Here is a 16,453-nt window from a genome sequence, read left to right as displayed (position 1 = left end):
CAACATTTTAAAACCAAAGAATCATGGATGGTCTTGAAGATTCCTTCCCACTTGGCATTCTGAATTTCTTACATACATTTTAGGTGACTATTTCCTTCTCTATTGTATGCCACCAGAGGCTACCCACAAGAGCAGGTTCAGATGAGTGTAGGGGATGCAAACCCCCACGTCTGTGATGTAACTCCTTTAAGGGAAAAGAGGCCACTGTTAAAATATAAAGATTCTTGGGATGAAATATCACAATAAGGTATTAATGTCTTCTGACCTCTAGCACTGTTCTGAGGTTCAGGTTAACGCAAATTCCAAGACTTCCTCAGCAATTTTTCCCCCGCCTATCCAGCTGCTTGTAAATAGCTGAACCTTGAGGCCTGCAGCATTATTTCTCTACTCCATTTTCAGTGCAGAGCAAAGCGAATGAATGTCCTCTGCTTATAGGTGCAGTCCTGTATTACCCATGAGCAAAACACAGCTATTGCCCACACGTGCTAGAGGAGTAAAAGAGAAACCACTCTAAATCAAGGCCAATTGTGGATGACAAAAATGTTCTACAAGGCTCTACAGCACTAATTTAACAGAACTAAATTGGTTCGTTGGAACTAAACTTGATGCATCATTCCCATAAAATTTCAAAGGCCATGTTATGATGGTTAAGCTCTGTCTGCCTTGGTGAGCAGAAGAGATAATCAATGAAGGGATCCCGGCCAAACACATCCCATTTAATGTGGATGGGAGAACAGATTCCATAGGCAAACACGAGAAATGTTTTCACTAATTTCTAGCAGTCTGGAGGATTGCTTAAATGAGAGAAAGTGCTCAAGTATATGAATTTTCTCTCTTGCCACTTGCCGTTCACCAATAGCACACATTTGAGGGACGCTTCTCTGGCTTTCGGATAGAAAAAAGGCTCTTGGTAATCAAACCATTTAGGATTCCAATTCAACAAACAGTTATTTGAACATCTCTGCAATTTCTGCCCCCAAAGAGCTCTCAAGAGGGGCCAGCATGTGATGCTAGAAATAACACAACAGGGCTCTAACGGAGAAATACGTACAGTTGTGGGGAAACACGGACACAAAAGGTACTATGCCCTCTTCCACCTTGACTCTTCTGATTAAAATTATTCAGAGCCTCAAATTCAGTTCAGAAGTGACTGAAAACAAATTACTTTGCACACTGATCACAAATAGGCTTCTGGTGAAGTCTATGGGAGAAGGGCTCTAAGCCTCTTCACACCAAATTTCCTTTCTGTTGGTTTTTATACATTCTTTTTCTTTTCCATACAATCTTGCTCTTCTCTCCCCCCCATTTTTTTTTACTTTTTTAAAAAAGGTTTATTTATAAATTTGAGAGAGAGAGAGAGCATGGGGAAGGGCAGAAGGAGAGGGAGAGAGAAACTTTACCAGACTCCTTCCTGAGCCTGATGTTCCCCCCCCACTTTTAATGGTATTCTAATCACACGACAAAATTTGGAAAACATTAACATTAATGAGAATTCTCTAACTCTTACACAACCACCAATAGCATTTGGCTGACTTGTTACAGTCCTCAGGGGTTTTTTAGCTTTTTGTGTTAGTTTAGTTTTTTGGCTTTCTTATAATCACACTACACACATAATTCTGAAAATTACTTTTAAACTTGAATGTATCATAAGCAGGTTAGTAAATCGTGAATGTTCTTCAAATTACGACAGCCAAATACTCCGTAACTGACTATACCTAATTTGCTCAATACCCACATACGGTTGAAGAAATAACTTGTTCGCTTTTCAAGGGGCCACTTTGTGGAGACTGTGTGCTTGCATCACAAAGGGAAAGATCTCTGAGAACAGGCCAGCCTCCTCTGGGTCTTTTTTTTTTTTTTTTAATTTTATTTTATTATGTTATGTTAGTCACCATACAGTACATCATTAGTTTTTGATGCAGTGATCCATGATTCATTGTTTGTGCATAACACCCAGTGCTCCACGCAGAATGTGCCCTCTTTAATACCCATCACCAGGCTAACCCATCCCCTGGGTCTGTATCCCTGCTTCCAGGCCTCTGCTAACTGTTCACACCTCCATGTTCCTCAGCAGCTGCTCTTAAGTCAGAGCAGGAAGGAACCTCCTTGACTGCCTCGTCCAATCCTGTTTTTATCACAAATGAGCAACACTGAGCTCCCTGTGCTAGGGGTCAGCCTAGAGCCAGCACTAACCCTGGGGCCCCCAGACACCATCCTGTCCCATGCCACCTCTCAGATGTCATTAGAACATCTAACGCTTCTAAAGCAGACAACGGGTGCCAAACTGTGGTATAAAGGGAATCTGATCTCAATTCTACACTATTTTCACCACAGAGATGCGTAACTCTTCACCTCCTGCTTGTGTGTTTAATCTTCTCAAAGACACTGAAAACATATCATCACCGGGACTTTAACCTATTAAATATCATCCAGGGAGAAATCCCAGCAAGATTTAATTTAAAGTCAAAGAATGGGGGGTGGGGTGGGGAAGCCATCATCACTTGGACACATTCCAAAGTGGTTCATTACATTCTATCTGCCAAAATGATCTTGTTACTTTAATCAGATATGATAATAATCATCATTCCTTATCTCTGCTCGCTTCAGGACTCACTGCTTCAATTACTACCACTTCTGTGTTCCACCCCAAGGGGATGGGCAAAGAATGGCTTCTCTTCCTTGGTGTCCTCTTTAGCAGAATTCCCAGCAGAAGCCAACATGTAAACTCACAGACCAGGGAAAGGTGATATGAAGAAGGAACAGATAATTCATGGAATTATCCATTTCCAAAAGGTTGATGCACGGGATTCCTTTAATAGCAAGCATCCCTTGTGTATTTTAAATGATTTCATTTTCCTTAATTTTATTTTCTGTATGACTTCTCAGAAGCACAATGGCTGCATTAAAATGAGGCCTCCTTTTATTTGAAAACTAATGATTCAGCAGGCCTGGGGCAGGGCCTGAGAGTCTGCATTTCTGGCAGGTGCCCAGACCAGGGCTCAAGTCACAGCCCCACAGACTGCCACTGTGAGACACAAGGCTCCGGCTGAGTCCATTTGGTACAGGTGGGGTTGAGATAAGGCAAGCCTCCAATGAGCCCTACTCAGCCTTACCACCAGGAATTCTGTCCTTGACACTCATGTTCCTCTCCCCATTTCCATTCAAGCAGGTTTTGAAAATACAGAACGTGTCACCTGCACCCTTGTTGGATCACTTTAGTTTATATTCCTTTCTCTGTTCTTGTCACAACTATTGCACTTTCTTTTACCTTTCCTCCAAGAATCATTATCTGGCGTTGAAACTTGGAATGTACCAATAAGAAGATTATGGCTGTCAATCCTTCTTTCTAGAAGGCCATGGGAAAAAAAATATACAGTTGGGAGAAAAAAACTCTCCGTCATGTTCCTTCTCTTTCGCTCTCCTTTTCCCTCCTCATTAGCAAGTCTTTTAGAGGTTACTCTAATCACTTCTCTTTTTTTTTTAAGAGTTTATTTGTGAGAGAGAGAAAGAGAGAGAGAGAGAGAAGAGGGCCAGAGGGAGAAGCAGACCCCCCGCTGAGCAGGGAGCCCAAGACGGGACTCGATCCCGGGACGCCAGGACCATGACCTGAGCCGAAGGCAGTCGCTTAACCAACTGAGCCACCCAGGCGCCCTGTTTTATTTATTTTTTTAAAGACATTTGACAGAGAGACACACAGCGAGAGAGGGAACACCAGCAGGCAGAGTGGGAGAGGAAGAGGCAGGCTTCCCGCTGAGCAGGGAGCCCGAGGCGGGACTCGATCCCAGGATGCTGGGATCCGGAGGCAGTTGCTCAACCACTGAGCCACCCAGGCGCCCTGCTCTCATCACTTCTGCAGCAGCTGAACTGCATTAGGTTTAGAGACAAACGTGCCCTGTGCCTGTCCCTCCGTCCGCTCTCCCCGCTCCCTCACTGATGTCCGTATTTAGCCATTTCATTTCCTGTCAGGTGAGTGTACTCAATCAACAGTCATTTATCCAGCACATGCCCTAAGCAAGGCAGGGTTTTAGACCCTGGGAATTATCCATAGCGAACAAAACACGCAATTATGTGTTGCCAAGTTTCATCAAATAATGAGGAAAGAATCAGGACAAAATGTACATGTATGAGAGGGTGCTGGGTTACCTGAAGGCTGGTTTCTTTTCTCTTTACAGCCTTTCCCTCAGAGAGTTCACCTCTTCACGTCTCGTCATGCTGGAGACTCCTGATTCCGCGCTCCCAAACACTACCAGGCCCATTTCTCAAACCGATCTTAGGAACACGATGGGGTAACCACACTAATCTCTTCCCTCTCAAATCAATTCTCTTCCTTTTCTTTTTCATATGTGCAATGACACCTCCAACGTTTCACAGAGCAGGTTCTAAATCTCACCTTCGCTGCCTCCTGCACATCCTACAATCCATGTATGACCAAGATGTGTTGATTCTTATTTCACAGTATCTTACGAATTTGATTTTTTCCTTCCATTCCAAAGCTCTCATGCTCCCACAAGTTCAACCACCAGTGGCTTCTCCCTTTTTCCGATGTGATATGTACCCATTCTTGTATTCACTGATTCATCTTTACGGCTTTAATGGATATTTATTATGCGCTTTGTAGCTGAAACGTTTATGGGAGGTGCTGTGACGATTATAAAGATAATTAACAGGAGGTCCTTCCCCTTTAATTCTATATAATACAGTTAATAACACAGATACATAGAACTTGATTACATACACATATTTCCTCTACAGCTTAAAGTTTCCTAATGATACATGACTCCATGGATTGACCAGGGCAGTACGTTTCTGTTACCCTGATTGTAATACCGCGCATAGACATGGGGAAGCCCTCACTGAAAAAAATAATGCTGTGAGTGAGGGACCAGGGTGCCCCCACAGTAACACAGCTGCTGTGCCTGAAGGGCTCGAGCTGGGCTCCTTTTGACCTGTGCTGACAGTCGTGGCTGGATGTGTCCCCCGTCGTGTGCTACTCATGGTGCTGGGTGCTGAGAACAGGGAAAAACGACGGAGAGTTCGATGAAATGGCGCCTACAGTTATCAAAATGACCCATTACTCTGGAGTGCTTGAGCGGACTAGAAGGGTGTCACCTTCTAGTGACATTGCTGACGCTCGCAATGTGACTTGTAGCTAAAGATGCTTTTGTAGAAATGCAAGTAGCACAGTAGAGTAGTGTAGACTACATTTGACTATTCCGCTGTAGCACTAGATGGTTTGTACTATTTTTGTGTTCCAAAAAGGACTCTAAGCTCTCCGACAATGACCTGTTGTGTTGTCCCTTCCTCTGCTTCTCCTACTGTACATTGCCCTAACCTGTATACATCATCTGCTTTGGTGTAATCTAGTCAATCTTGCCCTTCTTCAGGGCCGTACTGACTCTAGTTTTGCTGCTCAAGACCCTCAGCGGTCTGCATGGCACTGGTTTCAAGCCACCTTCCATGCCTAGAACTCTACTCAATCACTGCTATCCACTCGTCTTATTCAGGTCTTTGAGGGCATCTCAGCTGACACTATGTCCATGTACCTTCTCCAATGCCTCCAGAAATCACATCGCCCTTTTCAGGCCACATACAGCCCAATTTTTTTGTACCATACTTGGCCACCCTTCAGTACATTATTCCATATTGTCCTTCGCCGCTCACCCATTGGTTCCCATGCACAAGTCCAGCTCCCCCAGATGACTGCAAAATAGACTGAGAGCAGGGAGATGTTTGGGAGATCATATGAATGGAGCTAGTAATATTTTCCCTGCAGGATATGATTGCTCCTGTGTTAGAATCAATAGACCAGAGTTTTTTCACTTTATATTCTATAAGACCAAGGTGAAGAGTACTAATTTATTAATATAACCACTGGTTTCTACATAAAAGTAATTTCATAATCTCTTCTCAAAGTCTAATTTTATATATCAAGCTGATAATGATAATATATTAAAAAAACCATCAGAAACTACTTTTCAGACTACTCTCAAAATGATTACCTTTCCCAGTGGCTGCACACATTAGGGTCTTCAAGATTCAGGGATGATGCTGTTCTGCTCCAGAGGCATAACGAGAAACAGATAAAGCTCAGGCATGAGTTCAAAGAGATAACCATTTTTTTCGGAAGAACAACCTACAAGAAAACAAAAATCCAAATTAGAGAAGCATTAAAATGACCCAAACAGAATTCTTTTCAGTACAACAACCATTTGGGACCAGTTGTCAGTAGGGCTGAACCACGCATAACAAGCCATGTGTTTAAATAGACGGGTCACCAGATTTCATGGTCCAAGAGAGAGGTATTTCTTGTGTTGTGCAGGGTGGTCACCATTTTGTAAATTACTAAAATGTGCAAATCATCATTAATTGCCACCACAACAAAAGCCCTTCTCATCCAGGCCAGCCGACATTAAAGGAATCTACCCGAACAACTCAGAGCAACACAGACTTCCAGATTCTCTCACCAGGCATATTTCCCTTCTGGAAGAAGAGGGCTCACAGAGGAATCTGGCCTCATTTGTCCTGGAGGGTAAACGATGAAACAGAAGCTCCATTGACTCAAGAGAGAGGCACCTCAGGTTCAAACTGAGATTCATTCAATAATTCACTCAATGGCCATGGAACGTCTGCTAGGTCTGCTCTATCCTAGGCACCGTGCAAAAACTGGACATCAAATACAGACACGGTTTCTGTCCCTGGCCATTAAGATGCCTATAATTTAATAATCATGACATACATTTCTTATATTTAGTGCTTCCGTTTCCCTGTCTGCTCAACAGAAACAAAACCAGCCATCTTACAGAGGTTTGTTCATAGGTGTACAGAAAAAGGTGTAAGGCTGTTTAGAGGTCGGTGTTAGAGAAAACCAACCTGGTGTTCTTGAGAGGAAGAATGAACACAACGGAAAAACAAACAGCAGCTTATTTGCAAAAGAGGCCCGCAAAGCAGATACAAGAGGAAAGAGAATGTTCCATGCAGGCAGAACCAGAGGGGAGGGAAGGTCAGGCACACTTTGGGGAGCTCAAATTAATTCAGCTGAGAAAGAGACAGGGGCATAGCACAAAGGGTTTTGTACACCATTGCCAAGTCTGAGAACTTCACTGGTGAATGATGCCGACCTTGCAGGGAAGTGAGCAAATCTGAGAGACTTTTAGGACTTGGAATCAGTAGAACTTGGTGACTGAATGTGAGAGTAAGAGAGAGGAATGCTCTCCGGAAGAGCCCCATGGGTAGATGGCGTGCCCTTCACTAAGATGAGAAGCACAGACACCCTCTCCTTCTGGGAGGAAGAAGCTTTAGTTCAGGTTCAGATACGTCAAGTTTGAGGTTCCTAGGAGGTACTCACATGAAGTCATCGGCAGGCATTTATTGAACACCTACTATGTGCCAGGCACTCACCAGCTCGGGTGTGTAATAACAGCATGGCCTGCACCTGGAACTCACGCCCAGCTCCTCACCTCCAGGAACATATCCCTTAGTCAGAAGGAAACGTTTAATTGGCACACTTATAAAATGATTTTATATAATTATTGCAAAAATGGACATGGAACTATAAATAGCTGATCCATTTACTACTTAAAAAGAGAACAGGTATTGACCTGCCTGTTGGTAAACTAGGGAAACTAGTAACAATAGGCCAGATTATGTGACCGAAGCAGTTATTTTCCGGGTGAAAGCTGGCATTCTGAGAAGTTATACTAACTTTCTATACCACAAAGTGCAGAACCAAATGGGAACAAAATTTAATGAATAAAGACCTTGTGGTTTAAAAAGATAAGTTTATTGAGATGCCAGGCTGGTCAGTTGGTGGAGCATGGGACTCCTATTAAAAAAAAAAAAAAGATTGATTTATTTATTTGAGAGAAAGAGAACACGAGCTCCTGGGCATGAGTCAGGGAAGTGGCAGAAGGAGAGAATCTCAGGCTGACTCCCCACTGAGCATGGAGCCGCCTCAGGGCTCAGTCTGAAGACCCTGAGATCATGAGCTGAGCCAAAACCAAGAGTCAGACACTCAACTGACTGAGCCACCCAGGCTCCCTGGAGTGTGGGACTCTTGATCTTGGGCTCATGAGTTCGAGCCCCATGCAGGGTGTAGAGATTACTTCAAAAAAAAAAAAAGGTGGAGAGTAAGTTTATCTTCAAACAAACAATAAACAACAATACCAGCAAAAACCTAACCTTAGGAAATAGTTCATCCTTCAAAGTCAAGAGACTAGATCAAGGGAAGAAGTATTCAATCCTTCAAAATCAAGGCTGTTTATAAGGATAAGTGTATCAAGTATATCGTGACAAGTCACCTGTCTCTACCTGCACAAAGGCTAAAACTAAAGACAACATTTGATTTAGGATAAGGAAATAATACCATGAATGTGTAGGATAACGAGAAGATACTATAAGCCACTATGAGAGGCTGTGAAATCTTTAAAAGGGAAGTTTCCATCATCACAAAATATATTCTAACATAAAAAGCATAAATGGGTAGCCAAAATGGGGCTTATAAATTAATTCAAATTATCAGTGTCTGTCATGAAGTTGTAAAATCTGAAGCTCAACATTATATAACCAAAGAAGCTTTTCCACTTAACAAGAATGATGAACAGTGATGATGATGATGATAAGCAATAATTTCCCCACCGGCTCCCGGGGGCCAGGCCCAGGGCGCAGAATCTTTTATGTGCATGATCTATCCAACCCTCACAGTCATTTACCTAAGAAAAAGGTGTTTTTATGATCCCCATTTCACAGTTGAAGACATGTAATACACTGCTAATGTTTTCCTCATTCATCAAAAAAAGCAAACGTCTAATATACTTAGTTGTAACAAACAAGCATGGCAAATACCTCCTGTCTCATTGCTTTATCTATGTCAGGGTAAGTGTTTTGTTTCAGGGAAGTGTGAAATATATATATTAACTTTCATTCTCTCCTCAAAGACAAAACGAGTGCTAGTCAGCAGTAATCTGCCGTCTACTTACCAACAATTACCCCAAATTGGAAAGTTTATATCATGAGTCACCATCTTAGACTCAAACCATCCATTTTCCAATTAGAAATGTTTAGTCTGTAAAGTTAGAAATTGCTGGAAGCAATGAATCAAACTGCCAAGAAAAAGAAAAAGGCTGTGTGTTTTCCTTTAATGTAAAAATTTTAACGTTAATCTTTGGTAGCCCTTCTTGCTTTGCACTTGACGTGAAGCTTTATGAAGGCTTTAACCTCTCTATGTGGATGGCAGGAAAAAAAAAAAGCAAAATTTGGTTACCTCCCCTTTGCTTTTGAAATTTGGCATACAGAAAAATCTAACTGCATTGCCAAGCTGCTGGAGGTGTTTACAGAAGGGAAAATATAAGAAATTTAAAAAAATGTATATATACATCAGCGGGTCTCATTCCCCAAGGATTTTCCAAATTAAAATACAAAAAATTAACTGAGTTCTAGAATAACCTGCATTAGAGTATAAAACATCAAAAGCAAAAAGAATTGCTAGATCCAGATGCAGGGATCATGCAACCTCACATAAACAAGTTAAAACCCTTTGAGAAAATAATTCAAATGTTATATACCATGTGGGGAAAGGACATTTCACAGACATGTCAATGAGCTGCAAGAAACTATAGAAATACAACATTTCATTATATTCAGAAACACAGATGTTCCTTCCTTTTGTTCTGTCTTGTTGAATAAAAGGCACTGAGAGAAAAAACCCAAATAAGAAATAGATAGGACATTCCATATACCATTTCCCTGCTTTATTTGTATTCTTCTATAGGTTTCGCTGAGTAAATGCGGGTACAGTTTTTCCTTTATATCTACCCTGAAGGAAGAAAGTTCAACATATTTTCCCCCCATTTCTCTCTTTTAAGCTGTGCCATCTTGTCTTACACTATAATCTTCCACTTTGGAGCACATATGAAAACAAAACACAATCTTTAAAAAATAGAATTATTTCAATTGGAAAAAAAGTAACACAGTGGTGATTTGCTTCATTAAAACAGACATTTGGAAAATATTCAAAACTCTAAATTAAGAGTTCTGCTACCCCCCACCCACTCAGTCTTCATCTTCAAATAACTTTCCTTATGGTTCCATTTAACAAAATTTAAAATGTAAAAAAAAAAAAGAGAGAGTCATTTGCATGAACCCCCTAGTGCCAAACTTGATTGCATTTCATATCATTCACTTAATTATTATGGAAAAATCAAAACAGAAAATCAGTACAACTGATTAGCATTGCTAAAGTGCTCCTATTAGAAAAAAGAAACACAGCAGGTAGGATTAACTCTTGCTACCTACTAGGAAGGCAGGCTTTGCTTATTCTCACAAAAGCCTCAATAAATAATCAGGTTGAATACAATCCTTACAATGGATGAATCTAGGTTCTGATGATAGGGAGTAGTTTATCAGTGTATTAGGGAGAAATAAATAGCAGGGCGTTGACTTGCTAATTTATTTTTGCAACAACAGAGGGATAAATGATGCCAGACAATCCTTTCTGCCTCTAAAATCTATTTCCTTCCCAGAATCATTAAGTGCACTCATAGAAATAACTTGGGTGCCCTCACCCAGTTTTTCCTCAAGCTCATTTCCCTAAAATCATCTCACAGTTTTCTAAGCGAAAATAAATTTCATGATTAAGAATAGTCACATTTCAACAATCCCTACCCCTCTCTGGGTACCAAAAGCCACCAATTTTCCTTGATCACTCTATCATGTTATCTGTAAATAACATACTAGGTTTTCCTCAGAAAGGCTGCCCAACTGGGACAGAAGGAGCATGCTGTGTTCTTCCTGGAGCTTCAGGCCTGTGAATAGAGTATCAAAGCTCCAGCTTGGGGGTATCAAAGATGTCAAAAGACACTCATGTGACACTTGATGTCAGGGTTCTGAGTTCAAGCCCCACATTGGCAGTAGAGCTTACTTTAAAAAAAAAAAGAAAAAAAAAAAAGAGTAACACTGGGCACAACCCCAGATGAGAATTTCCACAGAAATACTACTTTGCAGATAAAAAGAATCCAGGAGGCATTGTTGTGATTTCTGTTTTCATCATCCAAAGCTAGTTATTCTAGCAGCGTATGACTTCAACCAAGCATAACTCTTTATCTGAAGCAATGCAAGTACCATATATGTTGTGTGTGTGTAAAGCCTCATGTTATTTCACTCACATCAAACACCACAACAGAGATATTCTTCTGAGTCACATTAAATCATCTTATATGGGCAGTCACACGGCATTCTTTGGAAGACTCTGAGAATATAAGTTAAGTGAGTGCAGCTATTAACACCAAAAAAATTTATCAATTCCTATTCTACAAACTTATAATGGTTTTATAAGCAACCAAAAAAAAAAAAAAATCCCTACACATTAGCAGGAAGTGAGAGTTTCATACCAGTTTTGGCATTCACTGGACACTTCACACCAAACAAGAACGAGGCAAAGCCCTGAGGCTGCCAGGCTCTGGGCCACCCTGAGGAAGCTCACCAGCTACATGAAGAATAGCCACAAACAGACCATTTCAATACAGCATGATGCAGGCATGGTTAAGCCCAGAAGAAGCTGTTGTGGGAACAGAGAGGTACAGTCTCATCGACTTAACCTACCAGCTCCGCACGTATTATCTAGGTGGCATTAAAGGGTAGTTTGGGGGGAGGGGGACCCTGATCACCCACACATCCTCAACTTTGGGAAGTACTCTAAAACACCCCTAGGAATCCCATGCACAGCACATGGAAAATTCCACAAACAGTACTCACTAAGGATCTAAGTCAAGCAACTATGGGGACCATGATGCCTTATAAGGCACGGTCTCAGCCTCAACAGGTTAAAATCTACTAGGGACGAAAATTCTAAATAAACTATTATTTGCCAAATGAGTCAATGTAGAAACAAAGGGCCAGAGTTTTAAGAGGAGGGAAAAACCAGTGTGAGCAGTGAAGTTTCATGAAAGAGGTTGAACATGAACGGGAGCGTCCAAAAGAAAAAGAACTAGAAATCACTGAGTATCTACCTCATGCCTTGCACGTCATGTGCGTAATCTCATTGGCTGAGATTAAATGTTTCACTTGAAAACAGACAATTAGAACAGCAGAGATTTGAACCAATCTGGCTGATGACTACAACATCTGTGGTCTGTTCTTGGCATCACATCCGGGTAAAAGGAAGCCTTGAGTAAATGAAAACCATGGCAAGGGGCCATGAGGCAAAGAGGGAAGTGGGAGCCAAGCCCTACGGGTGGAGAGCAGGAGGACTTGTAAGGAATCCTGAGAGGCAGTGCTAGAAAAGTAGGCAGAGCTCAGTGATAAAGTGTCTTGAGCACCAGGCTAAGGAGTTCATATGGTTTTATCTTGCCTGCAATGGGATACACTGAAGTCTTTGAGCAGGGTGCATTATTAGATGAAAGAGGTGTTTTGGAGATTAACACAGAGAGGGTGTGCAAAATCCAATGAAGGGAAAAGGGACTGGGGGCAAGGAAAGGGGTGGAGGTTCATGCATTCAGGTATGGGGTGGATCTGCCCTTGGGGGGGTATGACTAAGGGAAGTATACGGGAAACCAGTGAAAGTAAGAATTGGTGAGACTGGCAGAAATAATAGAATATAGGGTCAATATCAGAGAACGCGGCAGCACCTGGGGGCCTCAATCAATTAAGCATCCAACTCTTGATCCCAGCTCAGGTCTTGATCTCAGGGTTGTGAGTTCAAGCCTCGTGTTCTCCTCCAGGCTGGGTGTGGAGCCTACTTAAGAAAAGAATAATAATAAAATAATACAAAATAAAAAACTAAGAAAACAAACTTCTGATGTTGATCATGAAAAAAAGAAAGTAAAAACACCCAGTATCAGAAAAACAAAGAGAGAGATGTAAGAACAGACTCATAAGAGACGTTGGGGTGCCTGGGTGGCTCAGTCAGGTAAGCAACTGACTCCTGATTTCAGCTCAGATCATGATCCCAAGGTCCTGGGATCAAGCCCCACATCAGGCTCTGTGCTAAGCATGGAGCCTGCTTAAGATTCTCTCTCTCTCTCTCTCTCTCTCTCTCTCTACTCCTCCCCACCTCCCAGCTCGGCTCTCTTTCTCTAAAAAAAAAATAAAAAATAAAAAATAAGAACAGCTGTTGTGGCTTAAAACATTATGAATTGCAGTTTTATTTGCTCGGTTCAGTCTACTCATCTCCTTTTGGGGAAACAATACCTCTCTTTTTTATAAGAAAAAGAAACTTCAAGCACCACTTCTCATTCCAGGGTTCAGTGAATAAAATCATCTTGATCTTCCTAAACTTCTCATGACTTCATATTCCTCAATAACATTCCCACTCATTCTTCTCCATCTGGAGTCCCAATTTATTTGGCCTCCACCAAAAAGAAAAAAAAAAAAAGCTCTATCATCCCTTTTATAAAATTTATCCTTTCTTTCTTTTTTCAACAACTATTCTCTGGCAGCCCTAATTATACCCTAGGGTTGTAGGCAACCTCCAGGTTGACCTCCAATGATCCCTGCCTTGTGTCAGCCCCTTTCTCGATGAGTAGACTGTGCAACCAACAGGTTACAGCAAAAACGACAGAGTATAACTTCGAAAGCTACATCATCAGAGGCAATGCAGTTCCCATCTTGCGTTTTGGACCACCTTCTCGCAGGCAGCCGGCTGCCATGTCATTAGGACACTCAAGCAGCGAAGTGAAGCCTCAGGGGAGGCTTCCCACCAACAGCCATGTGAGTGGATCCTCCAGCCCCTGTCAAGCCTTCAGGTGACTGCAGCCCCTGCTGACGTACTGAGCTCCTGAGCCAGAGCCATCAGCTGAGCTTCTCCCAAATTCCTGACACGCACCAAAACTGAGGTAATGCACGTTCACTGTTTTAAGCCACTAAGTTCTGAGGTAACTGAGCTGCCTCATGATAACCTAGAGAGTTCCCATGTGCTTGAGCCCTACTGGTCACTTACAAAATACTAAATGGGTGGATTCTAAACTTTTCTCTGGGTTGCTTTTTCATTTACAAATAAATGCTCTTTTTCCTTTCCTGCCTTTGAACTAGTTTTCTATGATGATCTCTGAAAATATATATAAATTGTATGTGAAATAAATACATAAAAATTTACTGATAGAAATAAAATTTATATGTAAAATAAAATTTAATTATTGTTTTGCTTTTAACTCTTTATTTTGAAATAATTTCAAAGTTATTTGAAAGCTATAAATATACAACAAAGAATGACCTTCACCCAGACTCACTAGCTGCTAACATTTTACCATGTTTGCTCTATCACTATCCACTTACATACACATACACACCTTTAACCATTTGAGAGTAATGTGTACTTTACCACTATCCATACACACACACACACACACACACACACACACACACACACATTTATCCATTTGAGAGTAATCTGTACATAAAATTATGCCCCTATGCCTTTAAATACTTTAATGTGCATTTCCTAACAGGGACCTTCACATATGTAACTATAGTACAATTACCGAAATGAAAATATTTAATACTGATGCAATATTACTATCTAATCTAGAGACCTGATTCAAATTTCATCAACTGTCCTAATCATGTCCTTATTTTAACCATCTTTTACATAGAAATTTTTCAAAGGCTTTGCTGAAAAACAAACAACTGTTCTTTCAATCAGCAAACCCTGGAGAAGGCAGAGTTTACAGTCGAACACAAGAGTGGTATCATGTCTATGGTAATGACAAAGCAATGTAAAATGGGATTAGGGTCAAAAGAGGGTTACCAAATAAATTTGAGAGTTGAGACAATCTTCCCAACTGGTGAGTGGGCATAAAAGATCGCATTGTTGCAGATTTTGTTGGGTAGATGGAGCAGGGGAGGTTGTACCCAGAGGAACCACTGGGAGCAAAGGCAGAGAAAGAAATTTTGCAGAGGGAAAGGCAAATGGGCAAGACTGTCTGGAACACAGAGTGGAAAACCGAGTGAGTGAAGAGGAGTTTTAGAGACACATCAGCACTGGACGCTGAATATCATGGTTTATGATTGACTCGAGGTAAAACATCCAAACACTCATGAGACCTCAGGCAAAGAATGAGTGGATTTGAGAAAAATGAACTAGAAAATAGGACTTGATCAGCCCAAGAGGAAAGGGAGACCTACTGCCTTTTTCTTTCTTTTAACCAACAATACTGATTGAAGAAGCTGATGGGTCAGGTTTGACCAATCCCCTGACACAATGCCAGCAAGAAAAAAATCCAGTTGCAATAAAATAAATGACAGAAGAAGGCAGTTTCCTTTAGACAAAAAAAAAAAAGTCAGATTATTCTACAGTGGAAAAGGAGAAAATATATCTTTTTGACATACAGCAGGATACATGGGTATCATCAGAATCTTAAGTCTTTCCTTACACATGGGGTCAGAGGCAGACAGGGACAGGAATGGGAAGCCTATGTATTTGCACAGTCTCTTTCTCAGGAAGATCCTTTGCAGTGGTGCATACTGCTGTAAGTAGGAAGGATGATGACACTCATTCTGCCCCCACCACTGGCATGACAAGGGCCACCCATATGTCACCTGGTCTCTTAACTCTGGGTCATTGCACTAACCCTCATTTTCTGAGATACTTACTATTAGGGCACAGCTGAGAAATCCAACTCAAGCCTTCCTTTCCCTGAAGATGATCTCTTACTTAAGAAAACACAGAAGAACAAAGATCTTATGGGGGAAAGAATTTCTAGGGGACCAAGATTTTAGAAAATTTTCTTATCAACTATCTGTCCAGATTCTATGAAGGACTCACACACACACACACACACACACACACACACAGAGCGTTCCTCTATTTTTTAATACTTCATAACAGGCCTTATAATTTAGGTTTGTAACACTCATTTGGTTCCTAAAAGTTTCCAGGGCATGACACATATCTCGGGGTCCAGAGAGCTTTTATACTAAAACACGGAAGAGAAAGTTAGAGTTTAAGGCGTTATGAGCTCCAATCAAAATCCTTTCATTTTTATGGAAGAAATAATTGGAGCCCCAAGTTATGGTACTCAGCTATATCACAGAGCGAGTTTGTGAATGGTCAACACTAGAACCCAGAAGTCAGGGCTCCTAATTTCAGGCAAATCATCTTCACCCAGTGAAAAAGCCATAGTCTTTCTAAAATAACATTCCACCTCTATAATGGAGCAAGAAATGCTTCTTGAAATGCAAATTCATTAAAAGCTGGATTCTCCAAGTGACCAAGGTATGTCCTGGCCAAAACTGAGAATCTGAACTAGAATGTACAAAACATAGGGGCCCCTGAGTGGCTCAGTCGGTTAAGTGTCTGACCCTTGATCTCAGTTCAGGTCTTGATCTCAGGGTCATGCATTCAAGCCCCCTGTTGGGCTCCATGCTGGGCATGTTGCCTAATAAAAAAGAAGAAAGAAAGAAAGAAAGAAAGAAGGGAAAGAAAGAAAGGAAGGAAGGAAGGAAGGAAGAAAGGAAGGAAGGA

General features: G+C 41.3%; 1 protein-coding gene across 6 annotated transcripts in view; it reads right to left on the bottom strand.

Moving 5' to 3' along the window:
• MEGF10 (multiple EGF like domains 10) overlaps positions 1-16,453 on the bottom strand; it is a 164,467-nt gene that overhangs the window by 117,959 nt on the left and 30,055 nt on the right. For 4 of the 6 annotated variants that reach the window (XM_025860821.2, XM_073878612.1, XM_073878608.1 and 1 more), the window contains exon 2: positions 6,000-6,133. In XM_025860821.2, the coding sequence (XP_025716606.1) occupies positions 6,000-6,115 (116 nt within the window). In that variant the 5' untranslated portion in view covers positions 6,116-6,133. Of the gene's footprint in view, positions 1-5,999; positions 6,134-7,345; positions 7,474-16,453 lie in introns of all 6 variants that reach the window. The other 2 variants (XM_073878610.1, XM_073878611.1) reach the window with 1 other exon arrangement.

Source organism: Callorhinus ursinus, unplaced genomic scaffold, assembly GCF_003265705.2.
Source record: "Callorhinus ursinus isolate GAN/ISIS: 27379988/994484 unplaced genomic scaffold, GSC_fseal_2.0 scaffold30, whole genome shotgun sequence".
In the NCBI taxonomy this organism is placed as follows: Eukaryota; Metazoa; Chordata; class Mammalia; order Carnivora; family Otariidae; genus Callorhinus; species Callorhinus ursinus.
Note: the sequence above shows the minus strand (reverse complement) of the source record. Positions and strands in the feature narration are given on the sequence as shown.